This window comes from Odocoileus virginianus, chromosome 10, assembly GCF_023699985.2.
Source record: "Odocoileus virginianus isolate 20LAN1187 ecotype Illinois chromosome 10, Ovbor_1.2, whole genome shotgun sequence".
Lineage (NCBI taxonomy): Eukaryota > Metazoa > Chordata > Mammalia > Artiodactyla > Cervidae > Odocoileus > Odocoileus virginianus.
The window spans coordinates 35,913,334-35,939,535 of NC_069683.1; the positions used below are offsets into that span (position 1 = coordinate 35,913,334).

General features: G+C 45.6%; 1 protein-coding gene across 3 annotated transcripts in view; it reads left to right on the forward strand.

Annotated features, from left to right (window-relative positions):
- MICAL2 (microtubule associated monooxygenase, calponin and LIM domain containing 2) overlaps positions 1-26,202 on the forward strand; it is a 229,848-nt gene that overhangs the window by 38,014 nt on the left and 165,632 nt on the right. For all 3 annotated transcript variants that reach the window (XM_070473390.1, XM_070473388.1, XM_070473389.1), the window contains exon 3: positions 12,624-12,964. In XM_070473390.1, coding sequence (XP_070329491.1) covers positions 12,701-12,964 — 264 coding nt within the window. In that variant the 5' untranslated portion in view covers positions 12,624-12,700. The remainder of the gene's footprint in view (positions 1-12,623; positions 12,965-26,202) is intronic.

Sequence of the window (26,202 nt, forward strand, 5' to 3'; positions counted from 1 at the left end):
GATCACTGGAACCTCCGTGGAGTACAGCGTGGGAAAACAAGGTGTGGGGAAGCCAAGGGAAGACTTCAAAGAACAGTGCAGCCAAGGATACTGCCTAGCCTGGCGTCACTGAGTTTCATCCTCATGTAATGCAGTGGGATCAGGACTGTTATTATCTCCATTTTATGGATGAGGAAACTGAGGTTCAAAGAAGTTAGGTGACTCATCCAGCCTCACACACCTAGTAAGTGGTGGGTCAGGTTTGTAATAAGTCTGCCTGACTCCAGAATCTACCCTGGGACCCCTCCGACACTCTGCTGCCTTTAATGTTTCAGTCCTAAAGCCGACTGGGTTTTTACCAAGTGAATGGAGTCTGGATAAACTGTCTGGATGGAGCGACCAGCATAAGCAAAGGTGCAGGGAGGGTAGCCTGAAAGATTCCAGTTTGTCAGGGAGCTGCAGATGGCTTAGCAAGTCTGGACTCGGAGGGGATGGGGACATGGTGAGGAGACAGGCTGGAGAGCAGGCAAGGGGCAAATCATGAAGGGGGCTTTTGTCTTGCTCTGCTAAGATGTTTGGTTCTCACCCTGAAGACAGTTAAAGAGTTGATGAAGGATTTGAAATAGGAACAGGACCTGACCAAGTGTGTGTTTCTGGTGGAAGGATCCCTCTGGCAGCAGCTCAAGAGAGAGGCTGGTGGATTGGAGGGACCAAGCAGGAAAGGTGCTTATGAGGAGTTTCTGAGAGTTCAGGTGACTAGCTGGCTCCTCAAGATAAGGGAAAGGGGACAGAGAAAGTGACTCCAGGGGTTTGGTGTGAGAGTCTGAGTGCAGATGATACCATTCACTGAGGATGGGGATGCAGGGAGGTGAGGACAGAAGGAAAACCTACCACATGTGAGGTCTCTGTAAGATAGTCAGGGGGAGTGTGTAACTGGTAGTTGAATACAGCCCTGGAAAGCAGCTCAAGGTTCACAGTGGGTCATCGGGATGTAAAGTGTGGTGGATCTGTGAGAGTGTTGAGAATGAGAGGGGTAGTAAAGTTTAGAACCTTGGGAGATTTCAGGAACATTCAGAGCAAGAAATGTGTCTGCAGTAGACTGAAGATGGGAGAGACCATGAGCAAGATAAAGTCTGGTAAGTGATAATTGGATTTAGTGACAGTTGATGTTGACCTTGGGCATGATGCCTGGAGTGGGCTATGTGTATGAGTGGGAATGAGATTCTGGAAGGTTAAAGGGGGAATGAGGTGAGGAAGTGGATATTGCCAGGCTAGACTCTACTACAGAAGGAACCTAGGCTGTGAAGGGAAGGGGGAGTGTACCATTTTGTTTTGTCCAATATGAGCAAGTATAGATCAAATTCTCATTGAATTTGTGCACATTTTTGAGACTGACTTCACACTGATAAATTCACACCTCAGAAAAAGAACAAAAAAACTTTTGTTAGGCAATGAATTCTTCTCTTTTCTCTATTTGGTTTGAAAAATGGCACAATTCTTCAAAATGAGGGGCCTTTGGAAGATTGACCCCATGAGACATGGCTGGGTTTTGAGCTTCTGGGGCTGGGACTGCTCTGCGGTCGTCCTGGGCTCCTGGGCACAGCATGCGTAGAGCTAGCAGGTGTTGTTGAGAAATCCTTTTCAAGTTCACTTTTCCATGACTTCTGTGCCTCCTCCCCAGCATTCTTCTCTGTCCTCCAGACTAATTACTAGGGTTGCAGTTCCCGAGGCCTGAACTCAGCTGTCCAGACACAGAGGCTCACCTGGGAAGTGACTTTAAGGGTGTGCTAGGCAAAGACTTGGTGGAAGATATACTTTAACTGTCCCATCTCAGCTTAAGGTAGATTAAGGGGAGATGATCGCCCTTACTGTCTATGTGAACGTGCCCCAGTTTCTGCTGCGTTTTGGCTTGGGCTTCCTCGGGGTGGTGGGAGTCATCCCTGGGCAGTGGGCTGGAGTGACGCTAGATAAGCACACCCAAGCCCACCCTGTAAGAGGCACCTTCATCCAGTTCTCACAGATATTTGTGACTTGCTCAAGGGAGTGCTAGAGAAGACTCAGAAGTCCGCATTCTTTTGACTGCACCACATGAGTTTCTAGGCACTCAGGACCTGAGGGCTCAGGGTTGTTGAAACCAAGGAAATGACTAGCCTATCCATCCTAATCTCATGTCTTATTACAGGGAAGGATGTGGATTTTCACCACAGGGTATAAATGTGTGGGGAGAGGTGCTTAAGTGAGGGGCGGTCAGCCATATTTCTGGGGCAGGTCAAGCAACTTTTCCAGGGTATAGAAAGCCTAATGAAAGGGAAGGTAGAAAATGCCAGAAATAGTTGTTTGGAAGTCAGCCTACAACCGTGTTGGTGGCAAGAGGGAGGTTAATGCCCATGTGATCAACCTTCTTACTGGGAGGGGGTGCTTTCTGACCCAGGCTAAATTTGACATACCCACTGTGCTATGGTTTACCTACTGGATTAGTTGGTACTTCCTGCCTAAAAGATACAGCCTTGATTCTCAGTGTCTTCACATGCTTCAGGTTTATTTCTCACATGTGTGAGGTCCAAATGTTCTTGGTTATAGAGGGTTTTTCTCCCAGTGGGCATCAGGGGGTCTAGCTCCTCCTCCTTGTGGCCTTGCCATCTTGCACATGTGATTTCCAAGGCTGCTGCACTCTGACAGAGGTGGAAAGAGCCTGGAGGATCGCCATGAGAGGTTCTCATGGGTTGGTCCTAGAAGTTGTGTGTATCACTTCTGCTCACATTCCATCACCTTGAGCTGGTCATGTGGACTCACACAGCTGCAAGGAAGGGGATGTCTGGTGATCAGCTGGCCTATCTCTGCCACACCCACCCAGGATAGAAAGTTACCCCTCAGCTGACATTTTATTGTTGTATTCATCACTGTTATCCGCAACTGCATCGAGATCTCATTACGAGAGATCCTGGCGTTTGGAGTGTGGTGAAAGAAGGGGAGAATCATGAACCAAAGGGTCTAGACCAGAGACCGTGTCCCTGATGTGGTGTGTGAGGCAGAACTTGGATCCCTCCATCCATTTTGTGTGGGAGCAGTATGGGATGATGGTCATGGATGTGGGATCTGAACTCGGACTATAGGACTTCAAGGCATAGCTTTCGTACTTCTGGCTGTGTGACTTTGCCAAGTTGCAAACTTTTCTAATTCTTTGAAAAGTGGGGATAATAAACAGTGTCTCATGATGCCTTGGTTTCTTACAATGATTAACTTCTTTAATACATAGAAAGCTTTACCGTATTGCCTAAAACTTTATAGATGATCATTAAATGTCAACAATTATTATGTTCCCAAAGATTGAACATCTGTTCATTCATTTTGCACATACTGCATAGAAAGGGTCTTGTGCTGGGAACTGGGAGTAGGGAAGTGAAAAATTAAGTTCAGCACAGAAAGACTTACTGTGACTGAGCCAAGTACAGGTGCTGTGGAAGGGATCCATTCCATTTGGGGAAGGGGTCAGGGTTAGGGAGGTGGGGAGTGTCTAGAGGAAAAGAGCCTTGAAGGAAGATTAGGAGTTAGTGGGGTAGGGATTGGTTCACATCCATGTGCTTTGCTTAAGAACAGTAAGGATGGAATATAATATGTCAGACATACTGTTTCTTTCAAATTGGCAAGCTTCTTTGCCTTGCAGCAAGATTCTGCTAACATGACAAGGATTCATACCCAGTGTCCCTGAAATTGATGTTAGTCAATGAAAAATGTGTAAAGCTCTGATTTGGAGAGACAGAAGTGTCCTCTAGTTACATGTCCATTGTCTCCCCTCGTTTGAGCCTGAAGGCATGTCCACCAGATCTGACCTGATCTAGATGGGCCCTCAGGGAGCCTTTAGGGAATCTGTGTGCTGCAGGGAAGAATGCTCCCTGCTTTCACAGAACGAAGTCTGCTGACTCTTCTGTCCTGGTCCTGTTAGAACACAGGAGTGTTCTCCCCAGGCAAGGGATGGTAGGCTCTGGGAGCTAAGACCAGGGAGCCCCTACCCAGCCTTCTCTGTGATGTTGATGCAGATTTTACAGGTATTGAGTGGGGACTGGGTGACAGTGGTGGTGGTGTCCCAGGGAAGGCAGAATAAGAGATAAAAATTTGGAATTTGGCAGGGCTGAACTTCCAAAGGCTTCCTGGAGTCAAATGAGGTTTGGAAGGAAGACTGAAAGATGCCTACATGACTTACAAAAAGCCTGACAACAACAAGAAATTATGCCACTGAGCCAAATAGGATTCTTTCACTGTTTATTTTATTACATTTTAACTCAAAAATATTTTTTAAAAAATAAGTTCATTGTTAATTAGGCCACAGATTCTGTACTCTGGCCTTGGGCAGCTCCTACTGGAAGGTGGTGATAGTTGTTTGTTTGTTTTTTAAAGGATTTTATTTTCTTATTGTGGGAGAATATACATGACAAAATTTACTATTGTGGCCATTTTTAAATGTTAGAATTCAGTGGCTTTACATGGTTGTACAACGATCACCACCATCTATCTCTAGAACTTTTTCATCATCTCAAATTGAAGCTCTGTCCCCATTAAACAATAACGCCCATTTCCCTCTTTCCCCAGCCCCTGGTAACCACCCTTCTACTTTCTGTGTCTATGAATTTGCTTATCTCAGGTACCTCCCACCTCTGGGAGTTTTGAGAAAGGCTAGACTCCTGAAAACTGGCGTTTGCACTTCACAGTCCCCCCCAGGCAGCCAGTGTGTGATGAAGGCGACTCAGAGCACATGTGGGACGGGCTGCTGAGTTTTTGTTGGTGAAATGGACTTGCTGTATGCGCTGAGATGTGTGTTGTTTAGTCAGCTCCTGGACTGTAACCTAGGGCTTCTCAAGTGGCACGATGGTAAAGAACCCACCTGCTAATGCAGGAGACCTAAGAGTCGCCAGTTCAATCCCTGGGTCGAGAAGTTCTCCTGGAGAAGGAAATGGCAGCCCACTCCAGTATTCTTGCCTGGAGAATCCCATGGATAAAGGAGCCTGGTGGACTACAGTCCATAGGGTCGCAAAGAGTCAGACATGACTGAGTGAGCACGCAGACTGTAAGCAGGGAAGCAGGTGTCTGTCTTGTGGAGTTTGGCTGGTCAGGAGTCTGTGGACACAACTGAGATTGCATCAGAGGTACTGTTTTCCCCCTACCCCAGCATGGCTCTTTGGAAAGGGGCCTGCCTCACTGGACTTGAAGGTCTGTGATCCAGAGAGCAGAAGTGAGAGGAATGTAGCCTTGGGGACCTTGTCCCTCACCTATTGGAATATAAGCCCCTTCATTAAATGAGCATTGTCAGGACTTCTTACAGGAAGGCCCTTTCTTTTCTGGAGAAAAACAGCACTGCTAGTAAGACCTGGAGTGAGATTGGCCAGAGGAAGGGAAGATATATGAGATCAAGACAGTCTAGCCAGGGAGAGAAGACTCCAGGACTTGGGATGCGTATATAGGAGGGAGTTACAAAAGCTGTATGTGCTTCCAGTGGAGAATCTGGGAAATACAGAAAAGTATAGAGCTACAAATAAATCAACTGAAATACCATCTCTCACACACACACACACACACACACACACACACACACACACACACACACACACACACACACACACACACACACCCCATGGCCAGGGATCATGTTTGGCTTGATTCCTTTCTCCTCTGGATATTACTATAAGGAGTTGGAATTGTTGAGCACCTTAATCTGTATCCTGCTCTTTTCACTATGATTTAGGGCATAAGCATTTTCCCCAAGGATTAAATGTCTTCATAAATATTATTTTTAAAGGACTGCCTAATACGTTATTGTTTGGTTGCACCATAACTTAAGAAGCCACACCTCGTGTGACATTTGCAGGCTCTCGGAACCTGAAAGAACTTCAGAGACTACAGAACTCACCCTGTTTAATTTACACAGCGACTTCAGAAAAGGCAGGTTGTATTACTAACATATTCATCATCATGGCTCATGTCAATTGGTGACTAAGAGCGTGGATCTGGAAGTGAGGTAGAACTGAGCTCCTTTACCGAATGCCCATTCAGTACTTGGCATGTGAAGGGGGTTGCTTGCCCCTCTGAATCTGCCATCTCTTTTGTCAAGCAGGGATGGTTAAATGAGATCATGGATGTGAAAGATCTGGGACGGGGCCTGGCAGCCGGTGAGCAGCTGAGCAGTGCAGTTGTTGCTCTTTTATGATGCTCAGTCTCCTCATGCCCAGGCCCAAGTTTTGCCTGCCTCAAAGGCTTTGCTTCCCCTAGAGGTTCATACAGATGGGCTTAGCAGTACAAGCAGAGATGTGGGGCACTGGCCAGAAATCATTATGGAAAAAATTTTAAATTTGTATGTGTTTGAGTGCACAAATGTATACATACACACATATACACAATACACATACATACATATATAAACATTTAAGCACATACTTATATATATGCATACATTAGCATGAACACATGCATATACATACAGTAACCACATATGGCAAACTTATACTTGCCTTGCAGGAAAGTGAGATGACCAAGTTCTGGAATCACCTCCTACCCTTAAAGTCCTTGCTTCTTATAGAGTAGATACAGAGAGACAGCAAGCGAATCACCATACCCTCTAGGCTTCCTGGCACTTTGACTGGTCAGCATATAGCTCTCTGACTCATGGGGGTGGGGGTGGGGGTGGGGGGTTGACCTAGGTCATCCTGGGATCTGTTAGTGTGAGTGATTCCACGAGGAAATGGACTGAGGTGAGGAAGAGGGAATGTGTGAGGTCATTTCAAGCCAGAGCAGTGGAGTCAACTCACTATTGAAAGACAGTGAGGAGAGTGCTGAGGATGGATGGGCAAGACCACATGGCCTTGGACTCTCAGAGGAGGAGCAGCACAGAAGGCCAGGGCCTGCAATGGGCCTGGAGTCTCTCTGCTGAGCTCCCCACCTGGGCCAGTGTAGACAGAGGGCAGTGCCCAGGCCCTGCTGCAGGCTAGGCACCTGGGTGGGCTTTCACAGTACCTCTCTTGGATGTGTTTTCATTAGCCTTTCCAGCTCTAGAGGGCGTGTGTAAGAAGACTGCTCGTGTGGGTTCAACCTGCACAGAAAGGGCTTTGACTTCCTGTGGGTGATCTCAAGGGCTAAAACCAACAGCGGGGAGAAGCCGTTGGAGAGACAGCATCGATCTTGCTGGAGAGGGACCAAGAGGAATCATCTCACTGAGGCTCTCTTCCTGTCAGTGGAGACAAGGGTGGGGCAGGCTGCCCCAGGAAGCGGTGCGTGCTTGATCTGGGGAGGTGACGGAGGGAAGGCTGGGGACCCCTGGCTGGAAGGAAATTACAAGGGGGCCGTTTCAGCCCCTTCCCAACCTTGGGAGTTGCCCCAGGGTTAGGTTCAAGTTGGTGTCACATGCCCTGGTAGATGGAAAGCCAGACCTCCCTGGGCCAGGTGAGAAGATGACGTCTGCAGACATCACCTGTAAAGCAGGTGTTCTGTCTGCACTGGGCTCTGCAGAGATGTAGTGTGTGAGGATTTCCCACTGTTTTGGCCCTGGCTGCCTCCTGCCTCATCTCAGATGTCAGATCCAAGTAGCCATGCCTGAGGGTCTTCTGTGTGTGAGGTGTAGAGCTGAGGGCTTTAAGTCTCTGCCGCAGCTCTGCGAGTGAATGGGGTGAAAACCTCCCCATCTTTCACTGCTGAGGAAACTGGACCCTGCCCCCATGGCCCCTTGGGGTGGTTAACCTGAGAGTTTGAATAGGGGTCTGGCAGTGGAAATGACAAGAGGGTTTGGTTTTTAGATTGCATTTGCCTTGAAATGTGTCTGTGAGCCTTGAGGGTGGGGTTGAGGGCTGCCATTTCCTCATTCTGCTTTGAGAGGAGGTTTTGCTCACTGTCTCTTCCAGCTTTCCTTCAGTTTTTCTAGAATTCCCTCTTTTATTTATTTATTTGGCTGGGCCATGTCTTAGTTACAGCATGCGAGTTCTTTAGTTGTGATACGCAAACTCTTAGTTATAGCATGTGGAATCTAGTTCCCTGATGAGGGATCAAACTTGGGCCACCTGTATTGGAAGCGTGGAGTCTTAGCCACTGGACCACCAGTGAGGTCCCATCTTTTGTACACTGCCTGGTCACACTCTTTGATGCCATTTCACAGGTGATGAGGCCAAAGAACAACAGAGGTGTGGGAGTCCCACATGTGTGTATACTGGTAACTCTTGGGCCAGGAGCTCGTCTCTTATTTTGAGGACTACTCAGGGCTTCTACATACACCTTGAACTTGTCTCCCAGATGTTAGGGGCTCGAGAGCCCATTACCAGTGCTGGCAATCTGGAACTCTGAGCTTTAATTTGTAACAGCCAGAGGCAGGGAGAAGCAATGGCTTTGTGACTCATGAAGTCACATAGGCAGAACCACAAATAAGGGACTCGTTGGCAAAGACCAAATTGCTTCAAGGCTATTCTTAGAAACTAAAGCATCATGTCTTGTTTCTTCCCAGAAAAATGCAGAAACCTTTCATATTTCTGAGTAGTTCATTTATTTATATTTCATACCAAACTCCAAAAAGGCAACAACTGGGTAGTGGTTGACAAGGAAGGCTAACAAGGGCTATTACCCAGGATCCTCTGGCTTAACTAATCCTGACCTTCTTCTCTGGCGGAAAGAGAAGGGTATCCAGCAAAATACTACACTCCAGTTTCTGCAAACTCAGACTCAAACTTATGGAAGTCCTTCTAAGTCAGCCTTTCTAGTTCATTCACAAAACTACCTTGTACCATGGATGTTTTCAATTCATCATTCAAACTTCTTCATGTGGGGTTCCCCACATTTCATATGGGAACTTAAAATTTAGAAGGGGAGTTAGTTGTCCAAGGTTACACAGCTAGGAAGTGGATTTGAAACGAGTTCTTCTGTACTGAAAGCCCATGGCCTCTAATTGTAAAGCATATATAATTGTTTGACCTGGGAAGCTAGTACTGCTGCTTCTGCTGCTAAGTCACATCAGTTGTGTCCGACTCTCGACCCCATAGACGGCAGCCCACCAGGCTCCCCCATCCCTGGGATTCTCCAGGCAAGAACACTGGAGTGGGTTGCCATTTCCCTCTCCAATGCATGAAAGTGAAAAGTGACAGTGAAGTTGCTCAGTCATGTCTGACTCTTAGCGACCCCATGGACTGCAGCCTACCAGGCTTCTCCATCCATGGGATTTTCCAGGCAAGAGTACTGGAGTGGGTTGCCATTGCCTTCTCCGGAAGCTAGTACTAGTGGTCATCAGTTATATTCTCTTCATTTTGGTATGATGGTGTTTGAGCCATTTGATGAATGGCTCACACCACAAGTGGTGGTCGTCAGGGAGTCACAGGTGCTAAACACATTACACATGATTGAATTTATTCCTTACCACCCTGTGACTTGAGTATCGGTATCCCCATTGAGCAGATGAGAAAGCAGGCTGAGAAACTAGATAACCTTCAAAGGGTCCTGTGGCTAGTGAGTGCCTGAGACCAGACCCACACCTGGGTTTGCCAGACTCCATGTATATCCAGATGCTCTTCTGTGAGGAGACCTACTCCTAGGGGGTGTCAGTCATTCATAAGATCTCTGACTTAAACTAGAAAATGATTTTAAAGGCTGAAACTAGACTCTCTAGATGCCCGGCAGCAGGGCCGAGGCTGGCACGGGCTGCGGGGGCACAGCCCCAGGCAGGGCTTATCTCCTCCTGTCCAGTCATCTCCCTCCACCTGCTCATATCTCCCTCCAGATAGGAGCTAGTTCCTGCAGCTCTCACGCCCACCCACGGCCCTCAACACCACTCTGGCTCTTTCCCTTGGAGCTGCAAAATTAAGTTGTTCACTTTTCTTTCGGAGGAGGAGAGGAGGCAGCTGGCATTAGGAAGAGGCAATTTCTTCCAGTTTATAAATTATTCTGAGAATTGGGTCTAGCTTGATAACTCAGAACAGTTCACCATTTTAGACAGGGAGAAGAGGGAGAGTGACTTGGAGAATTGATTTTCAAAGTTGTTTTTTCAAACTGGGGCATTCTCCAGATTCAGATCAGCTGCAGGTGATGGCTTCAGCATACATCTTCACATCTACCCAGTGCCTCCTTGGGCCAGGTTCTGCCTTCACTCCCGTATCTCACCCTCCACCGCAGCTCTGCAGGCTCTCATACAAAAGGAACAGCTGGGGCTCAGAGTTTATGTGGTTTGTGTGAGGCCAGGTGGGCAGCGAGGGGCCAAGCTGAGCTTTGGATGTGGCTTTAAGAGCCCCAAAGCCTGTGGTTTACCTCTCCACCACCTGCCCATCCCATACTACAGGATTCCGGTGGAATTCAAGTAGCTTTGCAGCTGTCAATTAGCTACTCCAGCCCTTCTTCAGTCCCTGGCATAGAAGTGATTCCAAAGATAGATAAAGACTGAGGATGTTAATATGCTCGGAAAAGCAGATAAGTCTTGTTCTCTGTTTATGCTCTCTGGGTGGTGAGTCCTGCTCAGGGGAAAAGCTGAGACATAGGAGGAGGCAAAGTTTATGTGAGTGATACCAATGTGAGCACTGCAGACACTAAAGGTTCTGACTGATCCACATGGGAGAGAATCCATGTCTTTTCAGTCCCAGGTAGAGCACAGAGCCAGCTTTTGAAGTTGGTTGAATTTGTTGAGTTGAGGGGACCAGAGGACAGAGACCTGACTGCAGAATAGTTTGGCTGGGTCTGAAGCAGGGAATGTCCTGTTTTCCCTTCTGCTGAGTCTTGTGCCAGGCCTGTTGGAAGCTCTTGGAGAAAGAGGGACGGGAGGGAGGTGTCCTATGCTGTAGCCCAAGCCATTTCACCCATGAGTATCTGGGTTGTTGGAGAGCTTATCTGCCCCCAGCGAGCAGCCCCTCACAGGTGACGCCCAGCCAGGCTCTGCGTAACATATATGTGTGTGCTTTCCTTCCCCCTGCCCTGCCAGTTTCTTTCCTCGTTGCGCCTGGGCAATCCTCAGCTGCCTCCTTCTCCAGTCCACCTCTGCCGTCTCATCTTCCCAAAGACTTATCTCACCCCGCTGCTCTGTCTGTGCCCCACGGCCCACTGGAGAAGCCCAGTCCCCTCTACAGTCTGCCCCCCGACACCTTGTCCTGATGAGGGACATCAGGACATCAGTCCTGAATTCCCAATGCCTTGAACTTGCTGTCATTCTGCAGCCATGCTGGCTGTTTCCAGATCCGTGCCTCTGTATGGTCCATTCCCAAGTCGTCTAGCGAAATCCACCTCATTCCTGAAATCACAGCTTTTTGGCATTTCCTTGTTGTGGCTCCTCTGGGCTTCTCCAGGCTCTGTTGAACATCTCCTCCTCTGGGCTTCCATGTGCTGTGTTCAGTTTTACAAGCGCTGGCCTGTTGTCTTGTAATCAACTATTTACGGGTCTGCCTTCCTTGTCAGTCCCTGTCTCTGTATCCTCCTCTAGCATCTAGGGTGATGTGTGGCCCTTGCTAAGGCACCATAGTTATTGCTTAATGAACGAGTAAAGGATTAAGGAAGAAGATAAACACCATCCTCTGCTTTTAGTTTTATAAGGCCAGCCCGCAATTCAAGCACACCCACAGTGGCGTTTCTGTCTGGAGAGTGGGAAGCTACCCAGCCCGAGGGCTTTGTCTCTGTTTGCTGATCTCCTCCTGCCAGGCCTCTGTCTGGGGGAGCTTGGTAAGCTCTGTCCTCTGTTTACAGACTCCCTCAAGCCCTGCTGACAGCAGGGCCAGCCCCAGCTCCTCCATGCTCGTTTTCTTGCACCAGCTTCAGATTCTGGAAAAATAGCTAGTGCTTTGGAAAATCAGTCTAATTTATTTTGTTCCTTTGAAACTTAAATGACTTTCCTAAGAAAATGCCTGAGGTTAGAGTGGTGCAGAGAAGAAAGGATGATGGCCAAAACCCCGGCAAGCTATTTTTTTGATGTGAATGAGCCTCCATCACATTTTTCTTTCCTTTAGCACTTGTTCCAAATAGTTCCCAGCTTGGGCTTACAAAGCACAGACTCATTTTGTGCATCAGGAGGAGACCCACATGTCTCTCTGTCTTTCTGTGTGTCTCATTGAAATGGATGCTGTCCTTCTGGCAGACTTGAGAAGTTGCCATTTGTTGTCTGTATAAAGAGAAGATCTGCCCTCTGATAACTAATGAAGGAAGATGTAAAAGTGTGATGTCTAAAGATAGGTGGGATGGTGGTCATGAAATCTAGAGAGCTTTACTTTTTGGGAACTGTGCATTTGTGTCATGTGGTTAGGTTACATTAATATTAGTCAATCAGTTTATGGTACCAAGAATTATAGGTTTTCAGCAGTGTGAAATCTGGGTTTCTGGGTTTGTTTGTTTTCCTTTTGCTAGTTCCTACTTCCAGAACCGTCTGGCTTATGGCAAGATTGACCAGATAATGTTGACATCAGCCAGGGTATGTCTTTGGCAATCTGTAGTTCTTTGCAGCCAGCCAGGGGAGTGGAGTGTTGGGGAGAGTGCCAGCAAGGCATCATGCCAGGTTAGATGGTATGATTATACCTCTCCTGTAGAGTATGTATGGTTGGTATTATGTTTAGTATGTTAGTATCTTAAAGGAATTGTATTTTTACCTCTCTGCACTCTCTCCCCACCCTACTCTCATCCATGGAGCTCACCTCTCCCTCGATCTACCTTTGCAGGTGTGACGTTTCTCCAGGTACTTCATGGTGTTCTCCTCCCCCCTCTCCACATCACTGCTCTGCGTGTCTCCTGAAACATGGGGGAAAATGAGGATGAGAAGCAGACCCAGGCTGGGCAGATATTCGAGAACTTTGTCCAAGCTTCCACATGCAAAGGTACCCTTCAGGCCTTCAACATCCTCACCCGACACCTGGACCTAGACCCTCTGGACCACAGAAACTTTTATTCCAAGCTCAAGTCCAAGGTGACCACCTGGAAGGCCAAGGCCCTGTGGTACAAACTGGACAAGCGTGGGTCCCACAAAGAGTATAAGCGAGGAAAGTCTTGTATGAACACCAAGGTAAGGAAACCCCTGCATAGACGCTTCTTACCCTGTGGGGCATGTGGGTTGGCTTGTTGGGAGGTTAGGAACCTGTTGTCACTTTGCCATCGTAAGGTCCTTAGCAGGTATGGTTGTGTTTTATTGTTTGACTCAGCTGAAGGTTACCTTTGTCTGTATATGCACAGCTTATCTTGGTTGGGGGCTTCTATCCTGTCATGGTGGTCTCAGCAATTCTTCTTATGTGCTCTCTGGGGCACAGAAAATAAAGGTGTCAAATTGAAAAATATTCATAACCTAAAAGCTGAGAGCTATGCTTTATTTGGTACGGACTTGTAGGATTTTTCAGGAGACAGCAGCTCAAGTAGGAGAGAATTGCTCCAAGGAGGTGAGGAGAGGAGCCAGGTTATATGGAAGTTTTGCAACAAAGGGCAGATAGTCTGAACATCAAGATTATTTCTGAATAAAGCCAGATACCCTAAGTTAAGGAAATCAGTGCTCTTCGAAGATGCAAGAGTCTGGACTCACAGAAATCATTCCTTTGATAACGCACCTCAGCTATCTGGGGCCAGTGTCCTATTTGTATATCCTGAATTCCTCAGGGCTCACTGTAGGGAGTGGCTGTAGCCCTATAGCTGCTTAGATGGCAGGTATTGGTCTCCTTTCTGAGTGCCCCTAAGGCTCACCACCTGGCACTGGAGGGCTGCAGTTGAGGATGACTTGACACATCCTTGTTTATTGATATGGCACGAAATATTCCACTCATCAAAGGCATGCTTGATGTTATCCTGTTTCTGCTATTACTACTACCACTACTTCTAGGAGCCATTATTTACCAAGTAGCTTCTCTGGGCCAGGCCCGTTCTGTATGAGGTCTAATTGAACAGTACGGCAGTCCTTTGGGTCACTTAAGAGATATGGAACCTGCAAAGTCAGTCTCACTTAAGGCCACACAACAAGAAGGCAACCTCAATCTCTCTGATTTTAGGGCTTATGCCCTGAAGTCCCTGGAGAGACATAATTACAGTTGTGCTCCTCTGGGAACAAACATTTGAGAAAGATCCCCTGACTTTAATTGGCTAAGAAATAGGTCTTTGGTATTTATTACCATTTCCTCCCTCTCTTTCTCTTCCTCTTCACATCTCTGCATTCTCCACCACCCCGTCCCCTTCCTCTGCTCAGGATCACACGTAGGTGACATCGGTGAACCTGTGCCTAGCACATCATGTCTCTGATAGCTCTGCATCGCCCATCCCCGAATGGGCAGCCAGAAGTCAAGACTTCCCTGGGGGCTGTCAGCCCTGGGCACTGGTCCAGGCTGTATGTTTAGGTTAAAAGCAATCGTGCTGTATTTAGACCTCACAGGAGGTAGCTCGGCCAGAGCCCTTGGAATTCTAGTTGGTGCCAATCCTGGACAAGAGGATTGAACTCTCCATAGAGATCAGAACTGTTGTGTTTTTGTTTTGGTGATGCGGAGCTGTTGAGTCCACCGTGGGATACAGCCACTTTCCCTTGCCCTGGGGAAGACAGCTGCCAAGCTCCTCTGAGCCTGGGACACGCAGACTGGACAGGGTATAGGAGAGCATTTCGTCAGGCGAAGCAGCAGTCATTTTAGCCCAGAGCATACTAGATATCCAGGAAGGGCTTGACCATAACCTGCTAAGCTCCAGCCTGACCCAAGGAAAAGAAAGCTTTAAAGAAAGAAGCGGCGGGGACCAGTATCCTAAGTGCCATCCTCACCCAGCACCTCCTTTCTAGCTGTTATAGTTTCATGGTTCATGGTTCACTGGGCAGCTCGTCAGAGTTCTAGGAGTGGGAAACTTTTCACTTACAAAGCATCACCCTTTTCAGTAACCATATATAGTGGTTTCCTTTTTCAAAGGTCCTATGGAAGTTAGGTGGCTAGAGTGCAATATGTTTTCTCAAGGAAGATTTTCAGAGCTCTTATTGTCAGAAAGCAATTAGAAAATGATTCAGCAATCAGACGCATCAGAAAATGCGTCACCCCATATACCCAAATAGTTCCTAGCTGCTGGGGACTCTCTCGGGGATCTGAAGACAGACCTTCAGAGGGAGTTGGCTAGCAGAGAGATGGAATGAAGGGGTGACCACCAGGAAGATGTCCTTCCAAAAATCACTGGCTGGTTGCCTAGCTTGTCTGGCCAGCCCCTGTTTTACAAGTTTGATGGCTTTGAAATGGAGGAGTCTGTACATCTGGTGGCTGGCAGGTCATCAGTGATGTCTAAGATATTAAAACAAAGAGAAAGGACTCATGTCTTTCCTTAGTGATGTTGAGTAAGAGTGGTTCTCGTCCAGGAATTTTTACACCTTTCTCAGGAGGAGGAACAAAGACATCAAATGTGGCGGCCCATCTCATAAAAGCTACCTGTTTCCTGAGTTGTAGAAGCCCTGTTGGAAAATGCATTCAGTGTACAGAAAAAAGAATTTAAACAAAATATTGCTGTTCTTCAGTTTTCTTTGTGGAATTTGAAATTACTCAAATTTCAAATCAATTACTGGACTGTGGAAATAAAGAAAAATGGTTGTGACTATTAGGTGAATTTATTTGCACATTTTAGAAACTCAAACTAACCTAAACAAAACAGGGAGATGATTAACCCACATGAACAGGAAGGTCCAGACACTCAAAGTCTTTCCCACCCTCTCTTCTTCCATCTAAATATCTCTTAGATATTTTGCTCTGTCTTGGCTCCATTCTTCCCTCCTGCAAACAAGTTTTCTCTATGTTTCTAGCCTCTTGTTCATATCTTGATAGCTCTGTGACTCAAAAGACCTTTGTCTTCCTGCTCAATATGGAAAATAAAATCTTAGGCAAGGATTTCAGTTAGCTCACCTTTGGGCCAGTTATTGAGGCCAAAACCAAGGGAGCTGACCACTGTCTTTGACAGCCCTTTTAAGCTTCACATGATTCACGTGAGGGGAGAAACAGGGCCCTAGGGATGGGAGGTGGGACATAGACAAACACTAGGTGTCCTCTACATGATGAGCAACTGCTTGTTTGTATCCTAGGTATGGTCCAGGCCTTTGCATGTTGGATTCATGTGGGTAATGGTAATGAAGGGTAATGTTCACTCTAAGAGCCTGGGTCTCCTGGTTGTGAGTCAAGCAGAACACAGAACATGGTCTTCCCTGTCTTCCAACATGAACAGACACTGTCTTGCTCACACATCTCACTTAGGTTTATCCCTTGGTGTAGTAGCTGATGCTGAGCTTTAACAAAACAATGAGTGATGGGCATTAGCATGCTTGTGGTTCATCATTAATGCTAAGCCATGTAACACAGATGTGTCAGGTACCAGGCATATAGCCAAGCTCCTGCTTAGTCACAGGTAGAGTGGGAATGAATGAAATGCAGCCAGAACTCCCACCTTTGCCCTGATGTGGATGCATCTCAGCACCATATGGAGTGGATCTAGGCCTCAGTGATTCACAAGCATTAATCAGCCCCTACCAGGTGCTGTAAGCTCGTCATGCCAGCAGGAGTGTGTGTGTGTGTGTGTGTGTGTGTGTGTGTGCACATGCGTGCACTAGTGGTGATGGCAGGGGAAGATTGGTGACCAGGGTCTGTTTGGAGAAGATGACCTCTGGTTCATATGCTGGGGATAGGGAGGAGGAACTGCAAGGTCCATAGAGCAGTAGTTTATGTGCCTGTTGCATAATCTAACTTGGGGTTATTGTTCATTATTGATTATTATTTATGAGGGTTTAGCCAAGCACTTAGTAATTCTTTCCCTGGGTGTGATCTGTTTGGATAAGAAATGAGCGAACCAAGGAGCAGGCCAAAGAAACTCTTTCAGGGCTGATTTTGACTGCAAATTAGGGTAGTACCTAGATCAAATGCCACATCTGATTGTGCTTTTCCTGGGGAAGACAGCCCCTAAGAAAGTAAAATACATTATTTGGCCTGGGAGTTACTATCGCCACAAAGTCATTGAGTCTGGTCATTTATTTTATATATACTTTTAATGCTAGAAGCAAGTTGAAAGAATGTTGTATACAATCTCTGCATTTGACAGATGGCAAACCAGGAGGCCCAGGAAGCTGAAGCTGTTTGGTTGAAGCTAGTGGGTGGCATTGCCAGGGTTTGGAGTCTATTTATTGGATTGCTTGTATAGTGTTTTGTTTATTCATTCATTGGGTATTTCCTATACCCTACACCTTAGTAGGTGTTTGACAGAGGAGATGGTTTGAAAGAGTAGTAAGAAATGGTTCTCACTTGGGCTTTCTGTAGAGGGGACAGAAATGTCATCATTTCTGTATTTACTCACTTATTTAATCATTTTTGAGGTAAATGATGATTAAGCAGCTACCATGTGCCAGGTACTTGTCTAGGCATCAGTCAGTCACTTAAGAGCTCTGTGTCTTTGGGCAACTTACCTAATTCCTTATTCTCAGTAGCAGCCTCTGTAAAGTGAGGATAATGATGCTTCTTCCTTCATGGAGTTTTTGTGAACATTGAATAAGGTAATCTTTGAAAAGTGTTTAGAATGCTGCCTAGTACATGGTAAGTGATCAGCTAATGTTTAGCTGTCATTATTATTATTAATATCCTAAGTGATATGAGAGAGTTGTGTACTCTGTTCTGCAGGACTATAGAAGAGCAAGTGATTGGAGCAGTCTGGGAATGCTTCCTGGAAGAAGAGAAATAATTTGGGGTTTGACAGATGAGTAGGAGTTTGCCTGGCTTTATTGAAGGAAGAGCTCAAGGGAACATAAGGCAGAGAAACGTATTCTGGGAAGTGAGTTGCTCATGTAATGGGAATGAAGATGCCCATGGGGAGAGGGAAGAGGAAGAGGAGAGCCTGAGAGCAGGATGGATGAATGGCAGGAGACCAGAAGGCCTCCTGCGGCCAGGCTCAGACAGAGGACCTGGAGGATCATTGAGGATGTGTCCCTGATCCCAATCCAGGGTTCCTGCTCCCACCTTCCAGGGGGTGGCTTGGTAATCACAGGTAACCAGTTCAGACCGGAAGGCATTTGTACATCACTGCCATAAAACACGCTTGCAGGAAATGACTCACAGGCTCCTGTCACCAGCAGCCACGGGGCCAGCCTATATAATGAAAACTCTGGGATTATCCTGTGAGAAGGCAATGTCTGTATTTTGGGTTCACCACGCCTTCTGCTCTTGAACATGACCTTTGCCCGTCTTCGTGTCTGCGCTGACTCCCCAGGGGTGGGTAACCCCTTCCTGGGTAATGCTTGCAACCCAGCTCATTACAGCGTGCTTCCTAGCTGCCTGAGCGGAGCACAGTGGGAGCAGGGAGGGAGGGAAGGCCGCTATCTCGCAGCCTAGATAAGCCTATCTGACATTCCCCACTTCTGAAATCACCCACCAGGGTCCTCAAAGCCTGGCTCCGCTGCACCGGCTGCGAATGTTCAGCACCGCTTTGCCTAATACCGGCAGTTGCAGGCATAACCGACAGAGTAGAGGATGGTCCCTGCACTGTGACCTGTGCTGTGTGTGATGTGCTAGTCACTCTGTCATGTCTGACTCTTTGCGACACCATGGACGGTAGCCTTCCAGGCTCCTCTGTCCATGGGGATTCTCCAGGCAAGAATACTGGAGTGGGTTGCCATGCCCTCTTCCAGGGGATCTTCCCAACCCAGGGATCGAACCCAGGTCTCCCTCATTGCAGGCAGATTCTTCACTGTCTGAACCACCAGGAAAGTGCTAGTTGAACAAAAAGCTTCCATAAACTCTGTAACTGTCCACTTACCTGCCAGTGGACTATGGCGCTGCCCAAGTAGACACGTCTGCAAGCCTAGATTACCAATCAAGTTCTGTGAATCACTACACTTGTCACCACGAAGTGTGACATGCGTGGAGTGCACCTCACGAAGTGTGTGGAGTTTGCCTGAGTGCATGCATTGAACATGCTGTGTGAGATTAAGAAAGTCAGTTATCCCAACAATATTAAAATGAGATGAAAAAATTCTTTTTTGGCTGTCTTCATGGGAAGTGGTTAGTCTGGGTTCACTGTGGTTCATTTTACAAATACATTTATAATTAAAGAGTTCTTTGTCTATTTAAGAACCATCTAATTAGTTTCCTTTAATTAAAGAAGAAATGCAGTAGCTCCCTGGTGGTCCAGTGGTTAAGAATCCTACTGCCAGTGCAGGGGACACAGGTTCAGTCCTTGGAGGAGGATGTCACAGAGCAACTAAGCATGTGCACCTAAACTACTGAGCCCATGAGTACCTTCTCGTCACATGCTCTGCAACAAGAGAAGCCATCATGAGAAACCCAGGCACCACAACTAGAGAGTACCCCCCACTCGCTGCAACTAGAGAAAGCCTGCTGGCAGCAACAAAGACTGGGTGCAGACAAAAATTAATTAAATTTAAAAAAACACATGCTCATGATAAAAAAAAAAAATTAATTCAAACAGGACAAGACAAGAAAATATACTGGGAATGGAAATGCCTTTGCCCAGGCCCCCAGGTCTCCTCCCTAGAGGCAAACACTATGCCATTTCCCATGCGCCCTTCCTGAAAGTCTCCATTTGTGTGTGTATGCATGCATCCCTCTTCCTCTTGTTTAATGGGAAGTTTTTTTAATGTATTTGTTGTGTACCTTTTTTTTCACTAAAAAAAAAAAACAACAACCATATCTTGGAGATTGTTTTATATCAGTACATGGGGAATCTAACCCTTTTATTACTTTCATGGCTTTTTATGGCTTCCCATTTTATGGCTCCATCACAGTTTACTTAACTGCTTAGGTTGTTTCCAGTCTATTGTCATCTTAAACAGTGCTGCAATACACTTCCTCATATGTACTTTGTATGCACATGAAAGTTTGTCTATGGGATACATTGTGAGAATTTCAGAGTCCTAAGGTATGTGCATTGCATTGACAATGTTATGGGCATTGCCAAGTTCTCGTCCATGGAGTTTCTTGCAGTAGACAGTCCCAGTAGTGCAGGAGAGTGATAAGAAGGGCCCTGCTTGAAAAGGGAGCCGCAGTCAGATGTTGCCTACTTGGATTTCTTTGGCTTGGCTGAGTGGGTATTGGGATGGACACCCTCTGAATCCTGGAGTCTGGGCAGTGTGGCCGTGAATGGGGTCACTGAGTGAAGAGCAGTCGGTAGCAATATGGTCGGGACCACCGCCACCCCTGTGACAATCACAATGATTTCATTACTGTTACATCCAGCATTTGCATAGTGATTTATAGTTTCATACACATGGCTTCATTAAGAAATTTGTTTTGTAAAAGGTGACTGCTCTTTCAATGAAGAATTAATACAAGAATATGCTTTCCTCTTCAAAATTTCATGAAATAGTGGGAGATTTTAGATCCTTGACCCATGGAGGATCTGTACTTTTTGTGCTGAGCAGGGACACCTTCCTGGCCTACCTAACGTGTTCTCTTTATGATTCAGTTGAAGCTAGTATCACCTCCAGGGAGCCTGCCCTGACCTCCTTTCTACATCTCCCTTCTCTTCTTTCATCCCCAGTTGAGTTTGGTGCTTCTACTGGCTCCCAGCTCTGGTCCTATCACCATCTTGCTGATCAGTGTCCCTCACTGACTGCTTTTTTCTCTGCTTTCTCACCACTGTGAGCTCCCTGAGGACGAGTACCGGGACTGGCTCCTCTTTGGGTCTGAAGCGCAGCATAGGGCTTGACACAGGGCAGGTGATCAGGGACTCAATGAATGAACAGTGTAGCTTGAGGCTTCTTTATGCAATAGCACAAATAGCATACTGGGGGCTTCCCCAATGACCCAGTAGGTAACAAATTTGCCTGCAATGCAGGAGACACAGGAGACTCGGGTTCGATCCCTGGTCTGGGAAGATCCCCTGGAGGAGGAAATGGCAACCCACTCCAGTATTCTTGCCTGAAAAATCCCATGCACAGAGGAGCCTGGTGTGGTACAGTCCATGGAGTCGCAAAGAGTTGGACATGACTGAGCACGCATGCATAAATAGCATGCTATTAACATATAGTTCTCTCTGTAGAGCTGTCCTGGGTGAATCCCAGTATATCCAAGCCCTGATAGTGGGTTTACAGAAGCCAGGACTGGCCAATGTCTTATTTTCTTATTCAAACATCTGTCCAGATTTGCATCTGAGCACCCTCTCCCAGGGGTGTGTGATGAGGACCACAGTCTTTGTCAGCACCTTAACTAGCATCTGGCTGTTCATGGAGCTTTCAAGGAGGATGGAGAAATTAGCCAGTAGGCTTGTTAGGCTAAAGGGCTGGGCCTTGGCGAAAAAAGAAAAACTCTCACACTTCCTGGCCCACACAGGGTTGCACAAGGCCTTAGGGAATCTCTGGCCAGGAATATCCAAATTAATGTGTACCACTGGGCAAGGGAAGAGGAAGCCATGAAGCAGTTTCACACTCTGTTTCCCAGACTGGAAGGTGTCCTCTGGCTTCCCTCCTTCCTGCTCGTTGGAGGCTCTTGCTCAGCTTTGCTTTTCTTCATAATAAAAAATATCTTGGAGATAAATATATTCCACAGCAAGGGATTTATCCACTTAAGTGTGAATATATCTGTCTAACTCTTATCAAGTAGATGGGAGTGCCAGGCTGAATTCAGCCTTCCTGCCTTAGGGCAGGTCCAGGGCGATTCACGCTCCCTTTGAATCAGAAATGATTGCACTCAACTGCAAACTCAACTGCAGTGACTTTAAACAAATAGGAGCTTATTTTTAAACCAGATGTCAGGAGACAGATGGTGACTGAAAATTCAATGGCTATATTCTCTGTGATTCTCTGAGCCAGTGCTGTCCAGTAGAAATATAACGTGAGCTACATATGTGATTTAAAATTTTCTAATACCAACATTTTAAAAGAGTATGAAGAAATGGTGAAGTTTATTTTAATAATATATTTCACTTACTGTATCCACTATATTATTATTTCAGCATGTAGTCAATATAAAAATTTATTACTGAGATATTTTTAAAGTTCTTCTTTTGGTATTAAGTCTCTGAAATCCTGTGTGTTTTACAGCTCAGCTCAATTCAGACTAGCCACACTTGAAATGCTCAATATCCTCATGTGACTAATGGCTGTTGAATTGGATAGTGCAGCTCCAGGCTTTTCCTCATTACTTGTCCCCTTGTAGTCACAAGGTGGTTGCTGCTGTATCTCCTGCCATCATGTCTGCTTTTGAGGCAGGAAGAAGGTAGAAGGGACTGCTGTAGCTGCATACTTTGCTTTATCACATAGACAAAAGTGTTTCCAGAAACCCTACTATTAATAAAATGTAAGCTCCATGGGGGCAGGAGTTTTTGTCTGCATAGTCTCTGCTGATTTTCCAGCACCTAGAATAGTAACTAGTGAATAGTACATATTTGTCACAGATTGAGTTATGCAAAAGCAGATGCTTAAGAAGGTATTTGGAGTGCAAGATGTTCATTAGTAATCAATACCTATGAAAGGAATGGGGGAGAGAAGCAGGATTGGGCAGAAGTCGAACTGTATAAGAGAATCATATGCCTGCGGGTTCAGGCAGCTGAATCTTCTCTTACTTGACCTTTCAGCCAGTGAGTTTTGCAGGAGACAGGATTGGGAGGCCACAAAGACCTCAATTGATATAGGATGGTCAGCTATGAGCTACCAACCCTCTCTATGACATGTTCAACACATACACCAATACAAATAGTGTATTTTAGAACAGGTGTAGTTAGAGACATGTATACTTAAGGGTTGGAAAGCAGAGACATTACTCTGCTGACAAAGGTCCGTATAGTCAAGGCTGTGGTCTTCCCAGTGTTCACGTATGATTGTGAGAGCTGAACCGTAAAGAAGGCTGAATGCCAAAGAACTGATGCCTTGAACTGTGGTGCTGGAGAAGACTCTTGAGAGTCCCTTGGACAGCAAGGAGATCAAACCAGTCAATCTCAAGGGAGATCAACGCTGTATAATCACTGGAAGGACTGATGCTGAAGCTAAAGCTCCAGTATTTTGGTCATCTGATGCTAACAGACAACTCATTGGAAAAGTCCCTGTTGCTGGGAAAGATTGAGGGCGGAAGGAGAAGAGAGCGTCAGAGGATGAGATGGCTGTATAGCATCACCAATGCAAGGAATATGAATTTGGGCAAACTCTGGGAGATGTTGAGGGACAGGGAGGCCTGGCGTACTGCAGTCTATGGGGTCTCAAAGAGTCAGATATGACTGGGCAACTGAACAGCAACAATAATATTTAAGGGGGGGAGTAAGTTATAAATTTAATAGTATATACATGAATAGTATATAGTATATACAATACAGATATATATATAGTATATACATGAATATATTATATATTAAATTATATTACATAAGAAACTATTTACCTTAAACTTCTATGCAGTGTCTTGGGAAGAAAACCCAACTGTGCTGTAACTACAGCGCCTTGAACAGTATGGAGCACATTTCATGGCCACCTGGCATATCCTGCACCTCCTCTTAAGCATCACAGTCTTAAGAGATATAAATATAGGGTAGCAAGCTTCACCAATGGTTTGTCTGTGGGGATTCAGCAATGGGAGGATATTATTCTCAGGTATTTCTCCAGGGAGAACTGTCTAAATTTGAGGAACATACTTGGAAGAATTCTCTATGTCCACATCTGTAGAAGTCCAGGAAAGTTTCTTCACCCCTTCTGGTTAGCAAGCCAATGGTTACCATATAGTTGTGCGTTGTTCTCTCTGCCTTAAAGCATTCTATTCCGTTTTCTCCTCCTCTCTTTTCTCTGTTCCATCTCTGTCTCTGTTTCTCTGTTTGGTATTCCTAATGCTTACCTTTTTGACTGTGGTAAACTATGTATAACATAAAATTTGTCATTTTGATCATTGTAAGTATGTGAATTTGTGGCATTACATTCTCAATGTTATACAACCATTGCCATTTTCTACTTCCAAAATTTTTCACTGCCCCAGATAGAATCTCTGAACTCTTCAGCAGTAACTGTCTACTCCCCACTTTCCCCTCGCTCTTGGTAACCTCTAATCTACTTTCTGTCTCTAAAAATTTTCCTATTCTAGGTATTTCATGTAAGTGGAATCATGTAATATTTGTCTTTTTGTATCTGGCTTATTTCACTTAGCATAATGTTTTCAAGGCTCAGCCAAGTGGTACCAAGTATCAGAACTTTAATCCTTTCTTTTTCCAACTTTAGTAATAGCTTTTATTTAATCCAATTTATAAAAATATTCTAAAATGTCTCTAAAAGTTATTAATAGGATATTTTAGATTTTTGTACTATGACCTTGAACTCTGGTGTATATTTACTCTACTAACATATCTCAGTTTGGATGCTAAATTTTAATCAGAAATACTTAATCCATATTTAGATTTCATAATATTTACAGTTAAAAAAGTAGATTTACGTGTCCAAGTTATTTCAGTCATACTTTCTTTTCCAGTAACTGAATTGAGTTTGGGTTTATTTTTTAACTGTGGTTAAATACATGACATTAATTTTACTATTTTAATCATTTCTCAGTATACAGCATTTACATTGTCATGCAGCCAATACACCATTCATCTCTCAAATTTTCTTCATCATCCCAGACTGAAACTCTACATATTAAACAATAATTTCCTTCTCTCCCCTCTCCCCAGTCCCTGGCACTTCCATTCTACTTTCTGTCTCTGCAATTTGGCTACTCTGGGTACCTTATATAAATGGAATCATACATATTTGTCCTTTTGTGACTGGCTTATCTTACTTAGCATAATGTCATCAGGGTTCATGCATGTTGTAGCACGTGTCAGAATTTCTTTCCTTCTCAAGGCAGCATAATATTTTGTTATATGCACATACTACATTTTGTTTATCCATTCATCCCTCGATGGACACTTGAGTTGCTTCCGCCTTTCACCTATTGTGAATGATGCTGCCATGAACCTTGACATATAGTATCAGTTCAAGTTCCTATTTCCAGTTCTTTGGGGCATATACCCAGGAGTAGAACTACTAGGTTGTATGGTAATTTCGTGTTTAACATTTTGAGAGCGTGTGTGTGAGCATGCTCAATCACTCAGTCATGTCCAACTCTTTGTGACCTCATAGACTGTAGCCTGCCAGACTCCTCTATCCATTGGATTTTCCAGGCAAGAGTACGGAAGTGGGTTGCCATTTCCTACTCCAAGGGATCTTCCTGGCCCAGGGGTTGAACCTGTGTCTTCTGCATTAGCAGGCAGATTCTTTAGCACTGTGCCACATGGGAAGCCCACTTAACTTTTTGAGGAACCACCAAAGTATTTCTGCTTACTCTTATTTTAAAATTGCCATCCCTGAGTTAAAAATTTCACATTTATTAATTCATTCAAAAAACCATTTGAAATGCCTACTACATGCCAGGCATCAGGGTTACAGCAGTAAAGAGAACACATAAAATCCCTGTCCTCTTGGAGTTTACATTCTTCTCTGAGAAGGACAGAGGACAAATAAATAAATGTGACCCGAGTGTGCATGTGTTGGTGGTGGTAAATGCTATAGAGAAAAAACAAGGTGAGGGTGATGTGGGTGCCCCACGCAGAGGTGGGTTGCTGTTTTATATCAGATGTGTTGGGAGGGCTTCTGTGAGATGGTGACATTTCAGCAGAGTCCTGAAGGAAGGGAGCAAGTGTCTCTTAGAGTAAACAGAGTTCTAGACAAAGGGAATAGTGATGCTGACAAGCAAACGTGCTCAGCATATTCTCAAAACAACAGGGAAACCTTTGTGACGAGAAGAGTCAGGCTGATGTGTTCAGGCACAGGTCCAAGAAAGAAGTGAGGTGAGGAGGTCCAGATTGCATGGACCTTGTAAAACCCCTGGAGGTGGATGAGCAGAGTCACATGATCCTCATGGAAGGACTTGTGAAACCCTGGAGATGAAGAAAGCAAAGGTGGCCTAGAGTCTCTCCCTCTGTGAATAACAGCTATCTCAGGCTCGAGGAATTTGTTGCATCCTTTGCCATCCTGTCTCAGAAGAGCTCTCTGCTCTTTCATTACAGACCAGCACATCAGGGACAGGCTGGGACCAGTCTTGCTGCCTGGGCGAGGGCAGACTTGGTGATACTTTGCCAACAAAGGTCCATATAGTCAAAGCTATGGTATTTCCAGTAGTCATGTATGGATGTGAGAGTTGGACCATAAGGAAAGCTGCGTGCCGAATTGATGCCTTCTAACTGTGGTGCAGGAGAAGATTCTTGAGAGTCTCTTGGATTGCCAGGAGATCAAACCAGTCAATCCTAAAGGAAATCAATCCTCAATATTCATTAGAAGGACTGATGCTGAAGCTCCAATGCTTT